Genomic DNA, 26559 nt, shown 5'->3' with positions numbered 1-26559 from the left:
GACAGGATCTAAAAGCTTTTACAAGGAACAAGATGCAGTCTGTTAATGATCCATAGATCTGTGGTTCAGTTCTGAAATAAGCGTTCAAGAAAATCTTACAAATAGTTGAAAAAATAAATATAACTGACATTTCTCTCAAATTGTCATGGAATGCACTCCAGCTGTATTTATTATACACATTTTCTCCATGTGCTGTGTGCTTGCATTCTTCTGTGATGAATGATGTTGCCGTGTGTTGGAGTCTTCGTGCTATCTTTCTTTGAATCAGGAATGTGTAGGAGGTTATTTGAGGACAAAATACTGTAGGATCTCCCCTCATATTTTTGAATTTGTAGCATGGAGCTGAGCAGTGGCTGTATGGCTTGGTTTAGGAGAGTTCACAGCCTGCTAATGCTACCAGTGTACTCATGCCTTGCTACCCATTTTGCCATGTCTACAAGAACTGAGAATCAGAACTCCTACTGTTGTCTGACTTTTCATTTGAAGTCTTTGGACATAAATTTTACCTTTCTGATAAGGTAAACTCTGGGCCTGGGCCATGCCTAATACTCCTAGATACTATGGCAGCAGAAAATAATGCATTACCATGAATCACTGTAGCTTCATGGAAATTGATAAACTTGGCTGTCACCCAAACCTGGAGAAGCATTTCACCCTAGGGAGGCCTCCAACTCCATCACGGACCATACAAGAAAGCAAGCTGATCTTGTGGTATGCAGCAAATGTAAAGATCCAGTTTCAAAAAGGGAAAGAAATGATACAATGTGTAATGCCATAAAAGCTGTATGCCATCGCACAGGATATTACTCACATGGCACAGATCTTCACAGTGACATACACTTTGATTGCTATTTTACCCTTATGTTGTGACTACATGCTAAAGTTATAGGAAAAATGATGAAGGTAAACAGCATGTAGCTTAAGTTTAATGAGAAAGTTTCCAAGAAATACAAGTTCATTTGTGGGAAAAGCTTTCTGTTTCTGGTTTCTCCTGTGATTGCAGTTTTCTTATAAACATGTTGGATTTTGAAATTTGTTCTGCATTTTTTCTTCCAAAGGAAACAAAAAATGAACGGGCATCCCAAGTTTCCTTTTCCTAGATGACCCTCTCTCTTCCTCAGTGTGCTGTTACCACTTGGCCAGCATCTCTTTCTGATTTTCTCTGACCTCTCTCTCTTGCCCTCCTGGCAGTGCAGCGGCTGACTCGGAAATTGTTTCCTTCTTTGACCCCAGTGAAAAGCAATGGTTAGAAAACTTTCCTAGTGAAAGCAATGGCTCCAGCTCTTTGAGAAAGGTCCAGCTCTCCCACTACTGGGCAAATGCTGTAACCACTCAGCTGTAATGCAGAATCTGCACTTTTCCTGTTCTCTGTAATGAAGTCAGTGCCAACATTTTCTTCTCCTCCCATGACCTCAGTGCTAAGGGTAAATATTCCGAGAAGGCATAGGGGACAAACCCCCTTAGGGGTGCATCTAGAGTTTAAGGGCCTGTCTGCCTAAATCTAGACCACAACAGAGCAGAAGATAAGGTGCCTGGATCGCTCCCCAGACTGGAAGGACAGAGTGTTGTGCTCGCAACAACACATGCCATCACTGCAGGAACTTGCATGACGGTCACAACATGCTGACAGATGGAGACACCTGGGAGTTTAGGTGATTTGACTCTGGATCCCTCTCAGGTACATAAGCAGAATTCCAGCACAAGAAAACTTATAAGCTGTGTCTGTAACATTGACTACAACACTCAGCACACCCAAATACACTTCAGAAGAATACATTTGAATGCAGAGGATGTTGATGGGAAGTAGGCCTGGAAGTTGACTGTGCAGTCAGGGTGACTTTGCTGATGCAGTAGAAGGAACATTACCAGAGAAACTCTATGTTCAGTGTCTAGGAGGCTGTAGTGGGCTGTCCTTGGCTGGATCCCAGGCACCCACCAAAGCCTCTCTATTACTCCTCTCTGCAACTGGGCAGGGGAGAGAAAATAAAACAAAGGGTTCATGGGTTGAGATAAGGACTGGGAGAGATCACTCACCAAATACTGTCACAGACAAAACAGACTGGAATAGGGGATTTCAACTGAATTTATTACTAACAAAATCAGAGCAGGATAATGAAAATAAATAAGACCTTAAAAACACCTTCCCCCCACCCCTCCCTCCTTTCCAGATCTACCTCCAGCGGTGCAGGGAGATGGGGAAAGGGGGTTATGGTCATTATGTCTCCTCTCAGGGAGAGGAGTCCTTCCCCTGCTCCAGCATGGGGTCCCTCCCATGGGAGACAGTTCTCCTTTAACTTCTTCAACGAGAAGCAGCCATCCCATGGGCAACAGCTCTCCACAGACTGTTGCAATGTGGATCACTCTTCCACAGGATGCAGCCCTCCAAGAACAGACTGCTCCAGTATGAGTTCCCCACAGGGTACAAGTCCTACCGGGAAACCTCCTCCAGCATGGGCTCCTCTCTCCGTGAGTCTGCAGGTCCTTGCCAGGAGCCTTCTCCGCCATGGGTCTCCCATGGGTTCACAGCCTCCTCTCAGGCCTCCATCTGCTCCAGCATGGGTCTCCTCCAGGGCTGCAGGTGGATCTCTGCATCACCGTGGACCCCCATGGGCTGCAGGGGCACAACTGTTTCTCCATGGGCTGCACCAGGGGCTGCAGGGGAATCTCAGCTCTGGCACCTGGAGCACTTCCTCCCCTCCTTCTGCACTGACCTAGGGGTCTGCAGGGCTGTTCCTCTCACATGAGCTGTTCTCATCCCACTCTTCTCTTGCCCCAATTACATCTGCACAATAACTTTTTTTTCTTCTTCTTCAGTATGTTATCACAGAGCCATTACCATAATTTCTGATTGGCCCAGGCTCGGCCAGAGACACATCTGTCTTGGAGCCTCTCAGGACTGGCTCTGCTGGAGGAAGCTTCCAGCAGCTTCTCACAGAAGACACCCCTGCAGACCCTCTCACTACCAACACCTGGCCATGCAAACCCAATACAGAGGGGCTGCCTGCCTCGGCAGTGCTCTGTCCAGTTGGTAGGACAAAGCACAAAGACTCATAACCAGGGGATGAATGTCCACAAATCAGAAGAGAGATGAGCTCAAGTGATGTTTGAGAGTCATATTATAACTTTCCTAATTATTTGGATCATAACTAGCATCTGTGGCCATTTCTGAGTGCTCTTACCAATAACTTTAAAACACACACTGATATACATCTGGGATGGTTTAAAACTGAAAATGAAGACAGAACATCAAGAAATCCTTGGAAAGGCCTGATTTAGCCACTTGCAAACTCAGCCTTTTCTATGGAGGAAGAATGTATATTTATTAGCGTGGCACTGGTCTTTGCCATTCTTCTTGGGATAATGATTCAAAGCCCTTGGCTGTTTCCAGGGAGAAGGAAAATAGGGATGTTTTCTACAAAAACACATTCCTTGCTCTGTACCTAGATATGATGTAGGATCCAATGTGGACGAGCATGAGTCATGTGCTCCACATGCCTTATGGCACTTTGTAAGTAGGCAGTGAAGTGCTGGCTCATGAGTCATCAGCTTCAAGTGAGTGGGCAGTCAAATCCTGCATAAGCTGATTTTTCAGAACCATTTCTAATGGGCAAATATAGCATGGGCAAATTATTTTGGTTTTGTTTGTGTTTCCTCGGCTTCAGTTTTCACCAAGGCCCCATGTTATTATGCCTGATATATCCTACAGTTTTTATTTTCTCCCATTCCAGCTTTGACACGCTTGTCCAGAGAAGAGTCATCATCTGCTTCTTTGCAAGCAGTTTCCATTTTCCTTAGCATTACAACAGAAGCAAGGAAATGAATAGAAATAGCAAACAAGATAAATAAACTGTACTATTGCGTCTGCTGTTAGGGCTGCTTTGGCACCAAACTATGGTTCTGTTGAGTCTTAAATTCAAAATATATATTTTCCCTTTCACTAGTCCTTCTTTTGGTGTCATTAGATGATATAAATAGATGTAATCCTCTGTCCTGATATTTCAAAACTTCACCTAAAACTTCATACAGCCACAGAAATCCTGCCACTTTTTGAGACAGAGCTCCTGCTTCAACAAAAATACTCTCAACTGAGTTTCACAGGTGCCATGCCCTACTTGCACTCATTATTCCCAGGACCATACACGGGTCAGACACTCCATCCACCTTTATACAAACTGCAGAAGGATGGCACTTTGCCCCCTTCCATTCTGCTCTGGACCCTTGGTGAGTGGCTCATGAGGAGCTAAAAAATGGCAACTTTCCAGATCATAAGAGAAAGACGGCCAGCTCAAACTGGACTGGATGAGACTACTCAGCACTGCTCCTTGGATTGACATCTCCCAGAAAACCAGCCCTGCTCTGCTGCCAGCTGCCACTGCTGGGGCTATCTGAAGGAGCAACGTGTGCACCACAATGCCTGGTGGAACTGTTCCGATGACTCACAAGGCCGTCATGCTTGAAAGTTGCCAGCAACAACCATTTTTTTAAAAAAGCTTTTTCTTAATACAAAAATCAGTATCTGGTGCAACTTTCCCTCAAGACCCACCGTCCCCAAACCCATTAAAGACCATCAGTAAAAGCAGACTGGTTGCAAAGCGTAGCAATCCAGACTCTGGACTCTGGATGTGGAGATGCCCATAGCCCCTTTTTCTCGGCTGCTGTTCGACTGCGCGCCGGCACGCAGGAGGCGGCCTCTTCCAGTGTCCTCCAGGGACACCTGATGGAGCAGGATCAGACTTCAAATAAATAACATAGCCTGTCCCTTCCCGGCTTTCGAGGGCCTCACGTACTGCCCGAACAGTAGTTTCTTGGACAACCTCTTTTGTTTCACCCGAACTGCAGAGCAGTTGCATGCACGGCTGCTCCCCCGCTCCCTCCTGCTTTCTGTATCACATTTCAGCCCGGGCGAGGATGGGGGGTCCGGGCAAGTGGGATCCCCACGCACGGGATTCTCTACGGGGAAACGCGCTTCCCAAGGTGGGGGATGCGAGGAAGCGGCCGCACCGCACCGCAGCGCGACGGAGCAGGGCAGGGCAGGGCAGGGCAGGGCAGGGCAGGCTGCCCTCCGGGGGTGGCCCCCCGCGCCCCGCTGCGGGTCCCGGGGCGCTCGGCCGCGGACAAAGGAGCAGCGCCGGCGGGACGGGGCCGGGGCTGGACGGCGGCGCGGCGGGGCCGGAGCGCTACGCCCCGGCGGCCGGAAGACAGGGCGGGGGGTGAGGGGTGGGGAGAGGGGGAGGGCGGCTCGGCCCGGCTGAAAAGGAGGGCTCGCCCGCCCGCCCGGCGCCCCCCACTCTCGGTCCTGCCCCGCGGGCGTCCCGCACCATGGCGCTGTCCTGGAGGAGCTGGCTGGCCAACGAGGGTAGCAAGCACCTCTTCCTGGTAGGGACGGCCCCGGGGGGGTCCCCTCGGCGGGGCTGACCCGCGGAGGACGCTCAGGAGGGGGTCGGTGCTGATAGGCGGCGGGGCCGGGCCCCGGGGCTGCCCCGCGGGTCCGGGCGGCCGGGGCACCTCGTCCCGGCGCGGTGCGGGGCAGGGCAGGACGCCGTGCGGGTGCCGCGGCTCGCACGGGTGGGCGGGATGTGCTCCGTGCGCGTCCCGGAGCGCGGCTGGCAGGGATGGATGCGCGCGGGTGCCATGGCCCGGGACAGTGCCGGTGGCCGTGCCCTGCCGGGCTCGCCCACGCTGCGCGTGTGCTTGCTCTTTGTTAGGGTCTGTTTGGGAAAGTTTCAGGGAGAAAATGCAGCTTCTCGGAGGTCAAGTTCTTTCTTCCTTTGTCTCTTTGTTGCTGGTTTTTATTCTTTGAGTCTCTTAAATGCAACATCCAGCTAAAGATTTGGAATAGCGTCTTGCGTGTGGGTGTTTGCTAGCTGTCGGTTGTCTTAAGACACAAAAAGTTTTGTGAAGTTCAATGAAAGTAAAAATTTCCCACATCGCGGCTCTTCCTTCTAATATTTTAAAACATACTACGTGCTTGAAGTTTGCTTTCCCATTCCATTTACATATGTTTATGGAACTACAGACCTATCAGTTTTATGAATGAAATGAACACTGAAAAGTTTGGACATGTAACTTTCACTTACTATCTCTTGTTTCTGTTTCATTTCAGTTTTTCTGGCTCTCCCTCAATGTATGGCTCTTCGGGAAAACCTTCCTGCTTTATAATCAAGGTCTACAGTATTATTATTTGCATCAGATGTTGGGGGTGAGTGACCTGGACATTACTTTTTGCCCTGGAAGTTGGGATGCTCGAGGATGGGAAAGGGGCAGAATGCATTTGCTAATCAAAGATGACACAAACTGCCTGATATCTTTTCAAAGTGGGGAAAGATCAAGTAAGAAATTACTGGGATACTTCTGACAGTTGTTTAGGAGTAGAAGGTGAACATTTTTGAGAAGAAAAAGAGCCAGTCAGTGTGGGACAGCTATTCTTTCCCCTCCTCTCTTCCCTCCTGGTGTTCCCAGCAGCAGACAGGCTCACAGGAATACAGACATGCTCAACAAATGACTGGAGCTCCAATTTTCGTCATCAAAACATTAAGCAAGCTATGGTCTCATGTTTTCAGATTCTTTCCAATCCAGTTATTGTAATATACATGCTTGCTGAGGGAGTTCTTTTAGTAAGTCTTAGTTCTTTTCAGTTTTCATCATTTTCATAGATTCTCTGTTCTGTGTAAATTCACTGTAATGCCTATAACTTTAGTTTTGTTTTCTAATAGTAAGTTCTTGGATTCTGAATGGTTTAATGAAGATTCAGGTATTTTGATTCAGTGGGCAATGCCAACCACCAACAAATGAACCCAAAAAATCATTTGGAGATGAGAGGTACCAGCCTGCCTTGGGAAGTTATCCACAGCTACGCCATTGCAGTCATTTGAAAAAAAGGTCTATCTAAAGGGAGAGAGTAAGGATTAACATCTTTCTGGAAAATGCTCGCAGGTTGCTTGGAATTTGAGAATCCAGGAAAACGTGGCTGACGAACACGATGCTTTGTAACACTGTGTCATACTCAGGAATGGATTTCAATAGAAAGTTGACATGGGATTAAACACAGATGATGCACATCCTAATCTGCTGTAGAGCTTCTGGGGTTTATTTTTGGTAAATCCAGGGTATATAGTTTCATGTGGCTGATACTGTCATAACTAGCCAATACCATAAGGTTTTGTGATATTCCTTGAAAAAAGTAAGTTGAGTTGATACAATTTTTTCCTTTTTTTCTCCTTATGGTTGATTCAGATGTGTTCCAGAATGAATCTTAGCAAAGGTAGTGCAAAAAAGAAGGGAATGAAAATATTTAAATCCTTCACGGTGGTGACTTTCTTGACAGAAAAAGCATGAAAATGTGTTTAATTTTACCTTAATTTCTAGTGGCTTTGTAACCCAGTGCATCCATTTGAAAACTGTGTTTGTTCATGGCAGAGAAAATGGGTTGTTTGTAAAGCAAATGTTCTTGGGTAGTGTGTTGGACCAGATTGTCAGCTGGTATCAATCAGCAAGTTTTTCTCAATTCAGATGACTCGTCTGCCTCGTACCAGCTCGTCATCTGGTTGGGTTTTTTTTTTGGTTTTCATATACTTCAAAATGGAAGAAACTTGCAAAATAACTTAATGTGTGTTCAGAACCTGTGAGATGACTCAGGCAACAGATTCCTTGTCTTGGTTGGGAGATGAAGACTAGGAGGTCAAGCTTTTAAGTTTGTATGATTGTGTGTCTGCCCCTGTAGGAAAAAGTACCACAGAAATTTAGGGAATTCTAAAATAAGGTTGAAAGTGAAGAGCTAAGACTAGAAGATACTTTTGGTCAAAGTTATGAAACTAAATTTAAAATTTTGAAAATACTACTGTAGAATGTTCTTGCAATTCACCTTTTGCAGTTAATCTAAATATATCCTGTAGATTCCAAAGTTAGCCTTCTCCCTTCTCTTCAGTATATCTGTGTGTGTATTAATCATAGAGATTATTTTGCAAGGGTTGGGAAAACTGAATCCAATTTGGTTTCCTCAGGAGGTGGCATAAGCAATACTATAGCTGCAGTTGCCTTCCACGGGGATTTTTGCCCCTCTTCTTTTTCTCTTTTGGTTTGTATAGTCACTGACCCGTGGCCCATCTACATAACCAGTCTCCTCTCGGTTCCATGCATGTGTGAGGGGCTTGAGAGCCTCTGTGCCATTTCTTGGTGTCTGAAGATTTTGAGATTTAGATTAAATTCTTCATTTGTAATTCAACAGTTGATATTTTTTATCTTAACCGAGTGATCTCTTTTATGGATACTTCCATGACAACTGTTTCCTTTTTCCAGAGAGCTAACAAAATGGCCAAAAAGGAGTGGCACTTTTTGAATTAAAAAAAAAGTTTCTTTGTTTTTTTCTGCGAGGTCTCCTAAGGAGTTGGCTTTTTTCTTTCCTAGTATGCTACTATAGGCTATAATCACCTTAAGAACTTTTGCACTTGAAGCGTGGAAAGATTTACCACAGGTAACTTTGTTGTTTACCAAGTAACAGAATGGAGAACAAGAAGGGTTGCTGTAGGAAATCAGATTGTGATATGAAATGAGATCTTGGATTGAATATCCAGAGTATATTCAACTGTGCCATGTTTTTATGCCATCTCTTTTCTTTCTGATGTGAAGGAGAAAGAATGAGGTTAGTCTTTCATTCAGTGGTCACTGAAGTGATTTACTTCCCTTCAGCTGTCTACTGAGTTTATTCTTTTCCAGTTGCATTCTCTGTGATGTTGAACAAGATACTTTAGAACAGGACTTTAAAATTATTTAGGTACCTAACTCTCAGTCAGTCTTTCAATGGTAGTCTTTGTGATCCTTAATTCTACACCTGTAAAAAGGCACTAAGAACATGGTGCTATCCTGGAAGCACAAAGGGAACAAGTAAGTAGAAGGCAGTAATGTACCAGGAGGAGGTTGATCAACCTTTTATGTACCAGGAAACTTAGTGTTATTTTGTGTCAAATACCTCTGCTTCGCTCAGTTTGAGACCCTGAACTCTTCACTGTGCAATCTCTATCCCTGAGGGTTTTCAAAACCTAATTGGGCAAAAAACTCTGAGCAAACTTAATCTGAGTTTGATGTTGAACATAGAACAGGAGGTTTGAGCAGAGACATCCTGAGATCCCTTCCCAACCAGAATCATTCTGTGGTTACATAATGCTTTCAGTGAAAGTTTACCACGGGATGCAAATCCCTTTCCAGTAGTTTTGCTTTGATGAACCATCCCTTTGGATACTGAATTGCTTGTAACGCTGCAGGTCATAGTCTTACTTTATGAATGCATTCATTGACATTGGTTCAAAAACACGATTAAGAATCTAATTTTTTTTATGATTTGATATATGTTAACTTGTGGTCTTACATTGCTTAAAGAAGAGAAGCCTGTAAAGAAATCCCCAACAGACACAAATTTCTTATAAAAGAGTTTGGTAAAGAGGAAAGGAGTAGTCTTATCTTTGTGTTCATGATAGATACTATAACGTGTAGTCGGCATAAATTACAGAATGGAAGAGTCTTAAATTACTTGACTCCAAAATCTTCAATGTTGGAGATTTTGAGTCCGCTCAGTCAGTGAAATTGTCCAGATGATGGATTTCTTCAGGATTTCTCCCTTCAGACTAGCTTGGCTGTATTTTTGTCCAAGAAGTTTGCTTGTGCCTGGTCAAAAAAAATCAGTCATAAATTTGGTACTGGCCTTATAGAACTGAAGTCTTGCTTTAACAGCATTGAATGAAATACTTGTTTCTTTGTTGCTTGAGTTCCCCAAGAGCAGAAAGGGCTTTGAGCTCATTTTGTCATGGCATGAAAGGTCTCTTTCCCTATTCCCTCTCTTGTCCCTGCTCAAATAACTGTGATGTAGTCAAAGGTTAATGCGAGAAATAAGCTTCTGGGTTTCGGACCAAAGTGAAGAAAATGCATTGTCGGAAGGATCTCTTTGGAAAAAGATTGAATAACTGAAAATGGGGCTGAAAAGTAAAAGTGCTGCCTCACTATTTTGTCTGTATGGTTCCTGCCTTCTTACTGTGCAATATTGTGCATAGCATTTGTCACTTTTATTCACTGCTTGGAATATGTTCCAGATGTTCCAGTAACTTTCATGTCTCTCCTTGCTAGTTTATCATAATGATAGAGATTTTACTAATTGAGACCAAATTCCACTTTCATTGATCATTCTGCAACCACACTGCAACCTGCTTATCCCCCACATCTTAGCATTGGAGGAAGCTGTGAATCTTGATCCTTTGTTTTCCTCAATGCAGTGTGGTTTTGAGATTTAGATGCCTTTTAACCAGGCTGTTCAGGAGTTGCTCTTTAGAGTGTTGCATGTAGTGAAAATGTCTAATAATAGATTTATGTTGCTATGGTAGCTGTATATATACATATATATACAGAGTTCCCTAGTGAAGACTGAGGGTGTTAATCCACAAGACTTTATCTTTGTAGTCCCTTTCAATTTTCAAGTAAATCTCTTCCTGCACTCTCTGCCTCATTCTAAATTTTTTTCGTTTGCCAAAATATTTTTTCCTTCAACCCTTTGTCCTCCACAGTCAACAGTTCAGCATTACTGCTGAGATTTATTCTCAGTTATAGCCAGTGATGAACTTGAGCATTGTACCATATATTTCTTTTGTTTGCTTTTTTGCTTTTTTTTTTCCCCCCCAAGTTCAAATGGCAGTAATCCAGTGAAGGACACCTATATTACTAAGTTTTATGGGAAAACTTCCACCCTTGCAGAATTTCTTGTGAAACTGTCAGTGGTGAAGGTTGAATTAGTAGAGGTACATCTCAAATGATTGAGATTTTTACTACTATATCATCTAGACTTGTAGTGTGTTGTGAATCTCTTGGAGGGACTTGGGTACCATTAGTCCCTTGGTTCATGACAAAATTTATGGAGATTAGATCATGCTGGGTCTTGCAGGATGAACATTCAGGCTCTTGTTGCTCATTAATATGTAAAACACTGTCACTCTTTGTGGTGTTGTTATAGAAAAAGGATGATCTGGAACACTCAAATGTGGAAGAAAGCTTGAGATCCCTTCCTGTCTTTGTGTGCATCATTCTGCGTGACGCATAAAGAAGCCTGTAACTCAGCAACACTGACAAGTACTTTCTTAGATTGTCCTTCTTGAGGTCAGGATTCTAGCATTAAATTAACTGATTAATAGATTAATCAAGATGAACAGTTGGCCTAAAACCCTGCAAGTGGATACACTTTGCTTGGAGATTATCAGAGAAGCTAGAAGCTATTACTGCACTCAAGATTAAGTTAGTTGCTTTCTTCAATTTGAATGACTGATGTAAGCGGAAGGAGGAGTACATCCTACACAAAAACACTGCGTGTAAAATGGGAACATGACCTAAACTTGTAGACAGGAAGAAATGGAAAACCTTCAAAGAATGCCTGTGTGATGAGTTACAAGTGAACAGAGAGAATATCGATTCTGCATAGTGCAGGGAAGATACCCCATACATATTAAAAAATATTGCACCACTTAATTTTTAAAGGGTTGCAGTACATGAGATTGGGATTTACAGAGTCCTTCCTTGAAACCTTCCTTCTTCAGGAGCAAAGCCAAGTCAAACTTTTGTAGAAATTTTCACATGTTGTGGTAGGTTTCCCCTACCCTCACATTTTCCTCCCTTTCAGCTACTTCATGTGTTTATTGCTAGATCTCCAGCCAGATCTGACAGGCCTAAGGGGAATAATTGCTATGCATAGAGTTCAGCTCTGTCCTTCATCTTAGATTATCAGTGCTCTGTTACTCAAGACAAGGAGTACTCTATGAAGAAAAGGAAGTTGGGTCAAAGGAGGTATGTCATGTAGCACAGTTTGTCTCACCTAGGAAAATAAGTAGCTTTAGCTGCTCCAGTACTGATTTGGGGAGGTAGTCTGTGACCCGTGTCTACAGAGCAGCCTGAGGCTTGTGAGTCTTCCCAGAACATTTCAAGGGGCCCTGAACCATAGAAGACTGAAAAACTTTAAAGAAAGGCTCTCAGAGAGAGCATCAAGTGTGGTGTCTCTATTGCACCATGACTTGTTTAGGGTTGTTGCTTTTAGGTGGTGAAGTCTTGAGAAAAAGAATCACATCATTCTCAGGTGTGGAAGGGTTTGCATTATTCTAATATTTTTTGGATACAAGATTAACTTAAAAGGTAAGATAGGACAGTGTTTGTTGAAGTCTTCATTTTGCAACTATGTATCAAATATCAGATTTCTGTGCATGGCAGTTGCAGGTAACGTTCATCTCTGTATTTATAACTGATAAACTTTGGGGAATTCTGGGGTACACGGTACAGTAAGGTACTTCAGCCCTCAGTCTAATACTGAAATCATTTTCCTAACAGAGAAAGCTCATTATCTCATTTTCATTCTTGCTGACAGCAAGATATGACGAGAACTGACTCTTCACTTCTCTGTCCTACTTTGTACATTGTACAAAGGAGTCCATCTGGGTTTCTGTGGGACTGTACATCAGACAGGGATAACTGGAACTTACATTCTGAAGCTCTTTTATGCTGCTGTGGAGAAGGTGGTGATTGCTTTATACTTGTCTGGAGAAAAATCTAATCTAGTTTTTAGGATTTGAGTTTATCGACGGTCCAGTTCCCTACTACCTTTGCCACAGATTTACTCTGTAAATTTGAATAATCCTTTAGGTTTTCTACACCTCTTTGCCCCTCCATAAAATTGGATACCCGTGTATGTTGTACCAGGTAGACAGGTTACAGAAGGAGGTGGTTAAATGCTTGAATTTAGTATCAGCAAAGCTGGATAAAATAGTGTCCAGCAGAGATTTTGGGTGTGGGTTTTTTTTTCATTTTGATCCTGCAGAAATTTTACATGCTAGTAACATGCTTAACAACTATTTTTTTTTCTTAAGACAGTAAAAATATTTAGGAAGAAAAGAGGATTATATTTCTCTCATTTCTTAACTACTTAATAAGGATATATATTCCCTTCTACACCCAGTGAGTTGCCTTAGAGCAAAAATCATTCTTTATTCTACTATTGCTTAAAATTCCAACAAGGTACTATGTTAATTTGTTACTATGCCAGCCAGGCAATGCAAAGGAAGTTAAGAAAGAGATCTATTGGAAACCATTTGGAAAGAATTAGTTTCATGGTGATATTTTTAGCTTTTGGATATATATTAAGAGCAAACTTAAAACCTTTTATTCTTGTGTGAATTTTGATTCTAAGAATTGCTAAATGTATTTACCATTGTTTGCAAATCAGTCATGGGCTTGTTGCAGGAAATACTGCCTAACTTTATTTCTTCAGAGTAAAACCTTATATGAACCATTGGTAACAATACTTTAATATTTGAATGCACTTTCTTGGAAGTGCAATGCATATTTCAGAAGTTGTTTGCTGGTCTCTCTTTTTTTATTTTTTTTTTTTCTTTTCCTGCTTCATACAGGTGTTGATAGCATTGAGTTAGGATGAATGTAAGGGCATTCTTCCATAGTAATTGCATTGTGAATGAATATTTGCAATTTGTTAAATAGTGGAGGAAAACAAAGGAAGGTCAGTAGGGTAGCCTTTTCTACACATCATTGGTGTTTCATATTTGTTAAATTGTTTGGCATTTTACTTAGAATCACAGAATATGCTGAGCTGGAAGGGACCCATCAGTCCAACTCCTGACCCTGAGAAGGACATCCTGAGAATCACACCGTGTGCCTCAGAGCATTGTCCAAATGCTCCTTGAAATCTGACAGGAATTATTTCATTTATTTAATACAATACGGTGTAGAATTAACTCTCTTCTAGACCAAACTATTGTTTGTTGAAGTTTTGTAAGCAAAATTGTTGTGCTTGGTAAAGAGAGTCTTGGATAACTGATGTCATGCCTAGTTTATGTTTAAAGTCAAAGACAAAATAAATTCTTGAGAAACTAGTGATGTATCACATAGGTCATTCAATAACAGAACTTATTAAAATTTTCAAACTGCCCATTAATGGTATTGCAACATTTTCAGATTTTGGGTGTTAGTCAACAGCTACAAAAGTGATTCATCTTACTTCTGGAGTTTGCATAACATTAGTTCTACATAATACTTGAGTTTTTCAAATCATGCTCATTTAATCGCTGCAATACTGTAGCACATCAGTAAGCCCCCATAAAAATTCTTATATGTTTTAATGACCATGTGTCTGAAGTTACTGATTCCATGAGGTGTATAGCTCATTTTCAGTTTCTCTTTAGAGGATTTGACGAAAATAGAGACAGTGTTGTATATGCAAACAGTGCATTATAGAGACATTTTACTTTTCATTAAGTTCAGTCGGTTCAAGGGTCATTTCTAGTCATTTTGCCTCACAGTTAAAAAATATTTGCTGTGTTCTGAAGTCACTTTAGGCTACTGAGAGCAAGGATAGAGAAGTATTTTTTGTGGCTATTCACATAATATTTTTTTATCCTACTTTGGAGAGTGACATAAGTGTTTGGTAAAATCCCAGCTCAGCTGCGGAGGTTGTGGCCATTGTAGCTGGTCCTTAGTTGGTACATTTGGGCTCTGGACCAGTTGGGAGGGCCCAGAGCAGGGAGGAGAGGATGGCCTAGGGTCTGAAGAACATGGCTTGTGAGTGAAGAGTAGCAAGAAAAATTTCTCATTGTGCAAGTGATCAGAGAGTGAAGTAACAGATGAAGTAGAAGCAAGGGAGGTCTTATGTAAGGAAAAAGAAGACTAACAGTACATTGGAAGAAATAGTGGAGGACATCTGGAGAGTGGGAAAGAACTAAGTGACATGGCTCATTTTAGTCTTATTTTCTATCATTCAGTAGGTTGGAGATGATCTGTTCCTGGGATTTTTTGCTGGAGATCCCACATTTACATGGTAGAAAACAAGGTAGAGCACATTTTGTGGGGTAATTGCTCCTACTTCTCATGGGCACCTTTTGAGAGAAGGTGCCTTTGTGACTGCTCTGTTCTTTGGAAGCTGGTAGTGTCTGGTGAGGAGGTCCCTAGCACTCAGATCTAACTAGATAATGTAGAGTAGCTGGAAGAGAAAAAGGATTTAGGTGCAGAGCTTGGTTCTTCAGGTAGATTGAACATTTTTTCCTTTTGTTTTCCTGCTTGTGCCATGCCCTGGTGTGCTGCAGAGCAGGTGGGGTACATGGATGTTGCTAACTGTGAGAGCAGGCAGTTGTGATGTTTTATGGTACTGGTACTGGAGAAACTCTAGTCATGCTGTTGTGCTTGAGATCTTGCCAGATATTGTGAAGTGCAGTTATTCTGTTTATTTTTACTAGCTTATATATTCATCCATTTCTGTGACACAAACATAAATCTATAAATTTTGTTTCTTCTTGATAACAAAGACAAGAATATAATAGATGTTTCACAGGTTAATTTTTTTGTCTGAGAAAGTAAAAAATGCTCATTTTTTTATGTAGGTTCATTTTGAAAAGGTAATAAATCTTTAGTAATTTTTATTAGATAATTTGTAACTGTTCAACTCATTCACATACTCCTGCAGTATCTGAGTTATCTTTAATATTATAATACTTTTTAACTAATTTATTCAGGAGTTGAAGAACTTGGGGTTTTAAGAACATTGTAAGAAATATCCTTCCAGAAATCTGTTGACAGTCTAAAAGCATCTTTTATATAAGCTAGTAAAATGGTAATTCAACCTAATAACTAGGAGAACAATGGCATTTTGCTAACTTTTTAAAATCATAGATGAATGAGATAATATAATAAGATTAAAAATACAGGTTTATGACATGAATGTGTGCTTTGTTCATTTATTTGACAAGTGTTTTTGTTCTAATTATGTAAGTTCCAAATATATCAGTGAAAGCGTTATTGAAATTAGATTTTATTACAGTTCCCAGCTATTGAGCAGTTAAACTGAAGAGAACCTACTTTCTTTGTGTCCAAATATGGCATTGCATAATGTGAATGGATGAGGAGTTTTGTGACAATTCTATAACAGTCCTTGGAACACCACGATCATTTCAGTTTGACTGAATCAATATTTTTTTACATCTTTTTGTGGCTTAACAGAAAATCATTACACTTCAGTGGCTTTCTAGTGTCATCATAAAATTTGTCACTTTTTTATTTAGTTATGTCTGTTGAAGCTTTCAGGTGATTTCTCAGTGGACACTTACTGTTGTCTCAGATGTTTTGTTCCATGCGACTTTGGGCACTGATGAGGATATTGGCTCTTCTGGTAGAAAGCTGTCATTTGTTGTTAACAAAATTAATTATTAATAACTTCTTGATGCAAGGATGAGAGCTGTTTCCTTCTCTGTGAGAACAGGATAGCATGCTGTGTGTACTGTGGCTTTTTCCAGTACAATAAAACATCATGAAACGCCACTTCTCTGACAAGTCAGAGAGCATGGGAACTATTTGGTTTCACAGCAAAGAAAAAGAGACAATGCTGACACATGTACCATTCCTTTCTCATGTAATCTAACTCTTGCAATATTTGTTCAGCTAGGATTGTGTGTTAGCAGAGCTTCGGCATCTGTCCTCAATCTCAACTGCTGCCTCGTCCTGCTACCAATGTGCCGTGTTCTCCTGGCCTTCCTGCGGGGATCCCAGAAGGTGAGTACTGCCCCCGGAATGCAGCACTTGGGAAGAGGGCCCTGGTCTCTGTTTAGTCTCAAAGTAATAGAAAAAGATCTGGTTTTTATACAGTATTGGCTTGCATGGTGCAAATATCAGACATTCAGCCTAGATTCATGATGCCTTTGAAGACAGGGCTGGCATTGTCTGGTTTGATTTGACCATCATGAGGATGGTTTCTTCAGTGCATTTTTGAAGGATGGCGAGTTGCTGTGGAACTGTAGCCAGATGAATTCTCCTCTGTCTTTCCAAACTCTTATATTAGAGACATCTGTGTCCTCTCAATTGTTTCCTGGTAGAATTCAACAGAGCACAAACAACTTTGTGTCTGCATGAACATAAGTGTCCTATTGGAGATGATAGAACTTTAAATAAAAATACTGAACCTGATACATTTGTTATCATGGGAGAAACAATGGTTTAGCTTCTTTGTGATTCACCAGTTGCTTTTACAAAAATATCAGTAATCCTTTTGAGGAATATTTGTATTTGCTAGATGCTTGCAAATTGAACCTGTAAGTTCTGTTAATCATGTGACAATACCCAAAAGATTGGTAGCTATAGATGCACATATGTATGCAAATACACCATTCCATTTGATCTTGGTTATGAAAGAGTCAGTGTTGCCTACACAATTAGTGCTGGAATTCCTAAATATTAAGGCCAGGAGGTAAATTATGTACTGTTGACATCTATGTAATACAGATTCATCTGTAATTTCTTCATTAAGTTCTCAAAATTATCTCCCTGGCATAATCTAGTAGTTTTTAAATTTAGGTACTATGCTTGCGAAGATGCTAAACCTGGTAAAAACTGAGGATGCTGTTATATCACCACAGTTGCTGTTAGTATTTGTTTCTTTGTTTTGTTTTGGAAGAGATTGCTTGAATTCTTCTCTTACTAGGTTGCCAGCAAGAAAACCAGAAGGCTGCTAGATAAAAGTAAAACTTTCCATGTGACATGCGGTATTACAATATGCATCTTTTCAGGTGAGCTCTTACTGTGCTGAGCGGCAGCATGTTTTGGAAGCACGGTGAAGCAGTACTTTGTGGTTTTTCTGCTGCAGTACATTTGGGGGTAGTCTTGCTCTGTGCTTGCTTGCCTTAAATTGTAAATGCTTTCTCGAATTTGTGTGGGTTTTGGTTCATTTTTTGCTTTAAGCACATGGGCATACATTCTAATGTCAAGCTTTTCCTTAAAATGCTAGTTTCTTAGAAGACAGATATGTGAGATCAGGTCAAAATCTGCCATTCCAGGTGAACCCTCATTGTGCCTAAGGAATTTAAATGAAAAAGCAGGGTACTACAGGCTTACCTGCAGAGGAGGGAGCAGTGGAGACAACTACCCAGTTTGGTGAAGAAGAAATACTCTTGGCTGTATACCTTTGAATGTTGTCTCTCGGCTGAAGCATTGCAGTACAGAAATTATTGCTGTAGTGTTAAAAAAAATCCTAAAATACATACAGATTTCTGTCATTAATATTTATAAGCTGATTTACTTTAGAAAAACAATTAACAATTCTTTAGTCCCTGGTATATCTCATGCAGGTGATATGATTATAGCTTGGCATCTGGGTGGCCACGGGAAACATCCAGCACTTGTTTAGAGAGCCTCAGCTTTACTCAGTTTTTTTGGTTTTTTTTTTTTTTAGTCATACATGTTGCTGCTCATCTGGTGAATGCTCTTAACTTCTCTGAGAACTACAACGAAGAATTTGTGACCCTAAATGCAGCAAACTATCGTGGTGAGGTGAGCCAACTGTCCTTTCATATTTTGTTTTTGAGCATATAATTTAAATATATGAATGTTTGCATATTCAGTGCCACTGTGTGATCTATACAGTGCTGCTGTTTCTTGCACTGAAAACTCACCATTGTGTGGATTCCTGTGGATTTTACTTCTTTCTCTGGACAAAGCATGTATTAAAGCCAGCAAGGTTCAGTCCTATTTGATTATTAGATGGAGAATGCAATCATCAAAACTTTCACCTTGCACCTTGTTCTTGCTTCTCTTCTGCTTCTCTCTCTTCCTTGGGTGGGCCTGGTTGACACATTTCTGCTGCTTTTTGGGCACATTTGTTCTGCATTTCCAGTATTTAAAATACAGTGATATTTGAAACTGATTTTGCATTTTTCAGCTGCAGTGAATGCAAATATGAGGATATATGCTAAGCATGGAATTGGTTATCTACATGAACTGGGCAGGAAGCTGATTTTTATTTGCAAAATACTTGATTTGTGTGTCTTCTCTGACTGTAGTGTAGATCTCTTGCAGGAACATCAGATTCCTAGTCTCTTGGCCAGGTGCTTACTCATGTATTTGGCACTGGAGAGATATTTGCAGATTTTAGAAGCAAGACCAGAGACCAGCACCCTTTCTTCTTGGGCTACAATCAAGTTCCCTCATGTTTGTGTTCATTCTAGTCTTGAGTCTGCATTTCTTTTCTACCATTTTCATTAGGAGATATTTAGAATGACCCTATCCCAGCTGCATTGTTTCCTGGAAAAGGAGAGTTTGACTCAGTCCAGGCTCATAAGGACCAGCAACCAAGGTCTTCCATTCCCTGGGTGAATGATCTAATCACCAAGCTATTCAATGGCAGACAGACATGCCAACACCAACTATTGTGCTGAGCTTCTGGGTTGAGCTGTGTGTTGCTTGTGTTAGGAGTGGTCTGATATACTTAGCTTCATCAGGAACTTTAGCAGGAGCTTGCCTCAGGCAAGAACGTGCCAGGGTTCTAAGCCTCTACTAAGCAGCCTTAGGAATTTTGCAATAGAAAATGGAGACAATAGCAAGTTTTTTAGGAACTCTAGAGTCAAAACTCCAGAATTTTAGGTACTTTAGTAGCTCTTGAACTTTTGTACTTGAATTCCACTTAAATCACTTTTTTAGCTGTGGTGGATAGTCTGGATGCTACTCTCATCTTTACTTGGGTACACACATCTGGATGCAGATGAGGTCAGAAAGAGGGTCACTTCATTCTTCCTGTCCTGTATGAAAACATCTCCCCTCACTGCATTTTACTGCAACTTTAAATAAAAAACTTTTCTGAGCAGTGAAGACAAAACCTCTTGAAGTATAGGATCAGGGAAAGTGAGGCAGTTTTACCTGATGTTGAAATATCCCCTCTTCCTTTCACACGTGGTGACGGACATGGGAACATCTGTCAGGTTGTTTGTGTTCAGTCTTGCTTCAATAGGGTTCAGTGCAAATCTCTTGGTTATGTAGCTGGCAGTAAAATGCTTGCCTCCTGTCTTACATTTAAATTCAAAACCTCTCCCTCTTCTGCTCCACTCTGTCCTCCCAAAGGAATGAGGTAACTGAGTAAAGTTGAGCTTTAATAAAACAGTTATCTGTAAAATTATCTGAATCCAAAATTATAGATCAGAGTTATCTTTGCTGGGGGAATGCAAAGGCTAAAGGTTCAGTTCATGTTGAATTGCAGTCAATGTAAACTGTTACCAAATGCCAAATTCATTCCTGCTTTCAGATTTAGGGACTTCGTATGTCTTAAAATGCGTGAACTTTATGGGCTACTTATTATTATCACATTATTCATGTAGATATAAAATCCCATATGCTGATTTTATTTGTTCTTGCTTGTCTATTTTTCAGGACCCGAGGAAACTACTTTTTGCAACTGGTAAGTCTTTTGCAAAACTGAATGAGAAAAGTTTGCTGCTTCTCATCAACACTGCAAACAAAACTTCTTTTGATCCTGTGTCGGCATGCTCCATTTGTTGTATCTCAGCAATCTGGAGTTGTGTTATTTGTCTTAATATAACCTGGGTTTGCTTATCCAATAGTCAGGAAGCAGGAGTTACATAAACCCAGTAGCAGGATAAGCAGCATCTTCAAATCTGTTGTTGTACAGATGAGTCAGCAGAAAACATTAGTTTCAAACAGAGATTCTCCGTAACATTAAAACCAAATTCCTAAATGATCCAATTTCTAGAAAAAGAAACATAACAGGAAAGCAGTCTTTTTGCTTCAGCTGGTTTGTTTAAGGTCTGGTTGAGTTTCTGAGCAATCTAAACTGTTACATGGGAATCAGGCTTGCAGGACTCATAAAGGATAAATAGACAAAGACATTTTTGCAGGAATTTAGAAGGGAGCAGTGTTTGGGTATGAAGGGGCAGGTATCAGACTGAGCTGTAGCACTTCATAAGCAGATAAAATTCCTGATGCCATCACACTTTCTTCCTTATTTGGATCAAACACAAAAATCCCGACTTGGTAGCATTTAGGGCACAGTCAGATCGAATCCGTGAATAGACAGCAATGATTCTAGGTTTGTCAATCCCAATAGGTGCGCTGGAATTAGCAGCTGGCACGACAGTATTCCCCAAAAGACCTAGGGAGGGTTTAGATCAGTTGAGAGTAGAGGAAGTGAGAAAACGAAGTGATAGAATCTGAGGTCAGAGTTATCTGCTAACTGGAAGCAGGCTGGGTGATGGGTGTAGGTACTGAATCAGTGGTGGTGGTTTGAAAGAAGGTAACTGGCAGAAGGGGGAATTAAAGATGGAAGGGAGGAGAATCAAACCAAGCAACTGAGGATTATGTTTAATATCTTGTATGAAGGAGAAGGACTTGCGATAGAGAATGAGCAGTGAATGGTCCAATCAGGTTTTGTCCTGGCTTGTGGGGACATGTTGGAAGCTCTCTAGTTGAGAGGTAGAAAGCCTTTTACCCTCTGACAGCCACTAAAATACTGCATTTTCAAAAATTTGAGTACACTGTTGCAAAAAGCAGTGATTCTAAGTAATCTTAAGTTTAAAATTAGTCTGTTCATTCTCTGTCCTAATGATTGGTTAGTAACATGTACTATTTGTGCTGAAGGAGTGCCCAGGCAGGGACCAAGATTTTGCTCCACTTGGAGCTGTGCAAATAATTAAAAAACCTCTGGTTTCTTCTCAGATAGTTCAAAACAGTGAACAGAAGGAATAAGGAATCAGGAGGATTTATAGAGCGATGATGGCTTTTCAGATCAGTCCAGGAAAGAACCTCCTTGTATAAGGGTGTGAGACTGTGGGAGGAACAAGTATTCAAGATTACACTTAGTGGAGGAGAGTCAGGGACAGGGCAGAGAGGAAACAGTAAAAATGCACTGATAAGTTGGGGCAAGACTGTGAGTGATTTCAATTTGATGGAGAAGATAATTGAAAAACTGGACATAAAAGGTGACCTCTGGCTTGAGTGGCAGTGTAGGAAGCTGGATCAAGTGCTGTACTGCAATTGCATTGGAGGTATTTGTGTCAGAGGGAAGATTCATTGCACGCTACACATCAAATCAGATTGAGAAAAAAGAAATTAAGAAGGAGGCAGTGGACAGAATGCATATTTTTTTCTTATTGCAACTCCTTTTAATTGCAATCTTTCCATGAAGGAGCGAAATCAAGTTTTTTTACGCAGTCCATGAGAAAACTTCCATTGATTGTAGGGCTGTAAAAACAGGAGTGAGTTGCTGTGTGTCAGATTTTGGGTATCAGACTTTTCAATGAATGGGTATTGAGAAGTTTATAAAAAGATAAGATTTGAGATTCTCTCCTTTGACTTAAAAAAGAGCTGAGGATAAACTAGTTCTGGTACAAGTCTTCATTTGAGCAGATGAGTCCAATCATTAATATTTTTAACCTTTCCTTCCCAAGAGTTGGCTGCAGATCACTCTCGCAGACCTTGCTCTATGGGCAACAATTTCAGGCATGATACAATGCCATGGAGAGTAATTTCAGGCTCTTCCTCATTCCAGAATGAAATGGGCTGGCAAAAAATTGTAGTGACAGCTTGCATAGAAATTGATTTGCTTGAAATTCTGTCCCTGACCAGGTTTTTAATTGTCATGATCAACAGAGTGTAGTGTTTGGAATAAAAAAGAGACAGAAACTTGTACAGTCAGTCTTGCAAGTAAACAGTGTTTATTCTTAGTTACCTGCTTAGACACAGATGTCACAAGCAAAAGATGACAGGAGCAAAGACAAATAGGAAATTGTGATGCATGGTGAAATGCAAGGAAAAGGGTATTTTTCTTTGGAAGGTGGGGAATTACACAAGAACTCATCTTTCCTATCTGGTTTGGTATATGAGTTGTCCTCAAGGCATAAGTACATTCAAGAGTTTGATTAAATTATGATTTGTGTGTCTAATTCCGCTTTCTTAAAAGGTCATAGTAGACAAGTATACCTCTTCACAGTTCAAATGTAAGCTATCTTATGTCCTTTTTAGTTCCAGGTCTGACTGGAGTCATTATGGTGTTAGTATTATTCCTAATGTGCACAGCTTCCACGTATGCCATCAGGTAAGATGTAATCTGATCATTATGCTGAAAAATGCCATTTCAGTAATCATATTCTCCTACTGATTAGAGTGTTAAAAATACCAGTTTTCTTGTCCTATTTTTTTCCTAGCTTGCAGTAAAATTAGCACAGTGAATTTTGTATTAAAACCATTACAAGACCTGATTGAATTGCCTTCTGAAAAAACTATTTAATGAGCATGCTCGGTTAAAAATGTGGACTTTTAAAAATTTAAATAGTATTTTTATTCCTGGTTGTACAGGGAGACAGTAAACTCAGCATATGGGAAGTTCTGTCCAGTGCATAAATTAAGTCCACTGGAAGAAAAATAAGATGTTATCTTTATCTTAATTATTTTCACCAATTAATTGTAAGAATACACTGTAAAAAAAAAAAGGTAACAAAAAACCAAACAAAAAAACCCAAAAAACCCCAAAATAAACCCCTAAAAAACCCAAAACCTGAAACTATCAGCAATGAAACAAACAGACAAAATTATGCTACTGAAGTCGAACGTTGCTTTTAAAAGCTCTGCTTCTGGTTGTCAGAGGTACTCTCTTTAATGTGAATTATAATATACCAAACAGCAATGCAGTATTGGCTCAGAGCAGCTGCTGGGATTTCTAAAGGTTTGGTCCTCCAGTGAGTTGACATTCTGACCTGTGAATGACTGGTACCTTGGGGGATCTAGCCCAATGTTGAAGTCTTTTTAAGGCTTGGGTTCTGCAACTGAACATATGAAAATAACCTCTTCATTTTTACAGAAGTTGAATTCACAGAGTGTTTATGTAAGTGCATCATCTCAATTCAGCAAACATGGAAAGATACATTTATTATGTATCCTCAAACATTATTGTGCTCCATTAACATGTGAGTTAGATAAGTGGTTTTGAACTCTGTTGAAGTAATCTGTCTTTCCTGAGTAGCTGTGTTACCTGGCAATGTTATCCTGTGATTTGAGAAAGTAGTTCAGCAAATACTTGTGCATTTTCAGTAGACAAGGCTTCTTCCAGGGCTGAGACTTTTGTGAGGCACTGCAGGCTACAAAAGTGCAGGATTAGGCTGCTGCATGACATATCAGCATGGCTGCACATTACATGGTCCACACAGATGGCTCTACTTGCAGAAGAAAGACAGTTTTGGGAAGATGGAAAAATAAAACAATTACTTTGCTCTGCAGCATTGAGCCAGAACAAAGTCCTGTCTTCAAGGCCATATTAAATTAGAAAAACATAATGTATTAGTGATTGGGAAACATAGAAAAATATATGTAGTTGTAAACATTCTTGGAAATAATTTTGGGGTTCATGCAACATCTTTTGAAGTTACATGCTTGTTAGTTCCTTCCACAGTGAGTGTAAGTGCCAATACTTTCCCAGCTTTCTGCCATCTAGCCAGCAGAATCAAAGCCCTGAAAGAGATAATCTGCATCTCCTGTTACTCTAGCAATAATTCTTATTTGGAATTTTTGTCCTGGCTTCTCCTTCAGGCATAGAGATCAAGCTCGTCTTTATTATAGCGTTTTCTCCTAAGGAAACAAGTTGCTGCATGCATCTCTGTCCCTTTTCAATCTCTCTCCCTGTGGATTCTCACGTGCCCTATCATGGCTGAGCTTACAGTGCAGTTTTAGGAAAGTTAATTGTAAATGTTCACTCTCTATCAGAAACTGAGCTTTGTAAAATATATTTCAGAGACTGTTACAGTCTTGGATTTCATCCCTAATCTGCTCTTGCACACTGACCTGCTTAGTGATTTCTTCCTTTGTATGTTCTTCCTGAAATTGTTCTATGCATGATAATGCTTCTATTTTCATGCCTTTTCAGTAAACTGTGCAAATAAGTATTAGAAGGATTGAATTAGCTGCTAATGTTTTAAAAGGGGGAAAGGATTATTGCTTGAAAAATTTTCTCAATTTTTGCCATGTCATACCTGAGAATTAGACCAACATTTTTGTGTTCATTATTTGTTTTCAGTAGGGTTATGAAGTTACCAGAAAACACAGTAAATCCCATCAATAAATGTTGACATTTCTGCCAACTTTAAAATTAACAATGTTTAAGATTTGGAAGTCACGTATTAAAAAGAACAATAAAAAGATAAGGTTCTGCAATGCCATCTATTTTTGTAACCAAATATTCTAGTCTTCAATTTCATCTTCTTAACTACCACATATATCTTCCTTTTCAAAACTGTCTGTAACAGGATTAAAAAAAAATTTTCCAGAACTGTGCTGCTTAGTGTGTCCCTTTAAAGCATGATAAATTCCCCTTACCTTTCTCAGTAAATTAACTCTTGCAGGTCTTCATTTGCAAAATTCTAAAGTAGGTTAACCAAAATTAAATATTCAACTTCAAATTTTCAGGACTTCACATTCCTAAGAAATGCATGCATTCTGTGAATAGTGTCTATTTTAAGCCCTAGGAATGTAAAAAAAGGAAATGTTCTGAAGAGCTATAAAAATGTGTGTATAGGAAGATTATTGACTATATTGGAATACTGTATTAATCTGTAGGGTACACAGTTCAAGGATACAAGTAGGAAATGCATAATTATTGCACTGTTGGAAAATACGCTTCATGGTAAGAGGTTCAAGGATTTACATGCCTGTATAATTTAAGGAGGTGAAGTTCAGAGGGCTTGCTCACGCTTAGGGGAACTTGATACATGTGAGGAACAAGGATTTTATAGTAGAGGTATCTGTAGGAGTGCTGAAAGAAGAATAAAATGCTCAGCAGGCTGGAAGCTGACATTTAGACGTTTTCAGACAAGAAGTGTACAGTAATTTTAATCAGTGACAATAATTAGCTGTTGAAAGCAACATGTCAGAAGCAGTCCGGGGATAGACTTTTCATCACTGAAATTTTGAAAAATTGGTGCATTCTGAAAAAGGTGTTCAAGAGCCAATAAAACAAATTCAGTGTGCAGCTTTTGGTATTGTAGTATGATACCAAATTAAACCAGAGCTCCAAGACCTGTCCTTGTCCCTTCTCATGGTATGGGGGTTTAGCCTAGATGATCTTTAAGGTCCAGTTCTAGGATTCTGTGACCTGTTTTGGGCCAGAGGGTAAATTTTGCTCTCTTTGTGCCTTCCAATTCTGCTTCCACTCTGCATACCATTGTTCTTATTTTCCTCTTGCTGATGATTACTCCCACAACTCCTCACGGATGCTGATGAGTGACTTCATGGAAATGCTTCTCAGGGTGTGGGGAGTTAGAAAAGGTTTGAGCAGCTTCAAGGAGGAAACAGTGTTAACATAGTGCTGACTGGGGGAAGAATGGCACTGTGGAGAGAGGATTTCAGAGCCTTGCTGTTGCTCTATTCCTTCCTTTGCTTCCTTCTTTGTTCCTTTCCCTGTTTGGATTTCATTTTGGTAGCCCTTGTATTATCAAAATTGCTTTTCCTCTCTTGAGAAAGAAAACAAATTCTGTATTGACAGAAATACATGCAGTATATGCTTCAGTTGTCTTGAAGGAAGAGCAGTTATATAGAAGACCATAGGAGATAGGAGAGCAAAAAAATCTGCAAAAAGTTATCTGTGTCAGAGGGATAGCTTCTTAAACCATGTTCTCAGAACTAAAGATGTTTTTTATTTAATAATTGGTTTGGTTTATGAATGGGGGTAGGTTTTTGGGTTTTAGAAGGGACTCTCCTACCGTGGTGTGTAGTGTGAGA

General features: G+C 40.5%; 1 protein-coding gene across 2 annotated transcripts in view; it reads left to right on the top strand.

The window, feature by feature from the left end:
- The first annotated feature begins 5245 nt into the window (after window positions 1–5245).
- The window catches only part of NOX4 (NADPH oxidase 4), a 113688-nt gene continuing 92374 nt past the window's right edge, over window positions 5246–26559 (top strand). Inside the window, exons 1-7 of one of the 2 annotated variants that reach the window (XM_032099126.1) lie at window positions 5246–5376; window positions 6104–6199; window positions 16459–16569; window positions 17495–17579; window positions 18242–18339; window positions 20209–20236; window positions 22816–22888. In XM_032099126.1, coding sequence (XP_031955017.1) covers window positions 5320–5376; window positions 6104–6199; window positions 16459–16569; window positions 17495–17579; window positions 18242–18339; window positions 20209–20236; window positions 22816–22888 — 548 coding nt within the window. In that variant the 5' untranslated portion in view covers window positions 5246–5319. Of the gene's footprint in view, window positions 5377–6103; window positions 6200–16458; window positions 16570–17494; window positions 17580–18241; window positions 18340–20208; window positions 20237–22815; window positions 22889–26559 lie in introns of those variants that run through there. The other variant, XM_032099127.1, reaches the window with a different exon arrangement.

Source organism: Corvus moneduloides, chromosome 2 (genome assembly GCF_009650955.1).
Source record: "Corvus moneduloides isolate bCorMon1 chromosome 2, bCorMon1.pri, whole genome shotgun sequence".
Taxonomy (NCBI): Eukaryota; Metazoa; Chordata; class Aves; order Passeriformes; family Corvidae; genus Corvus; species Corvus moneduloides.
Note: the sequence above shows the minus strand (reverse complement) of the source record. Positions and strands in the feature narration are given on the sequence as shown.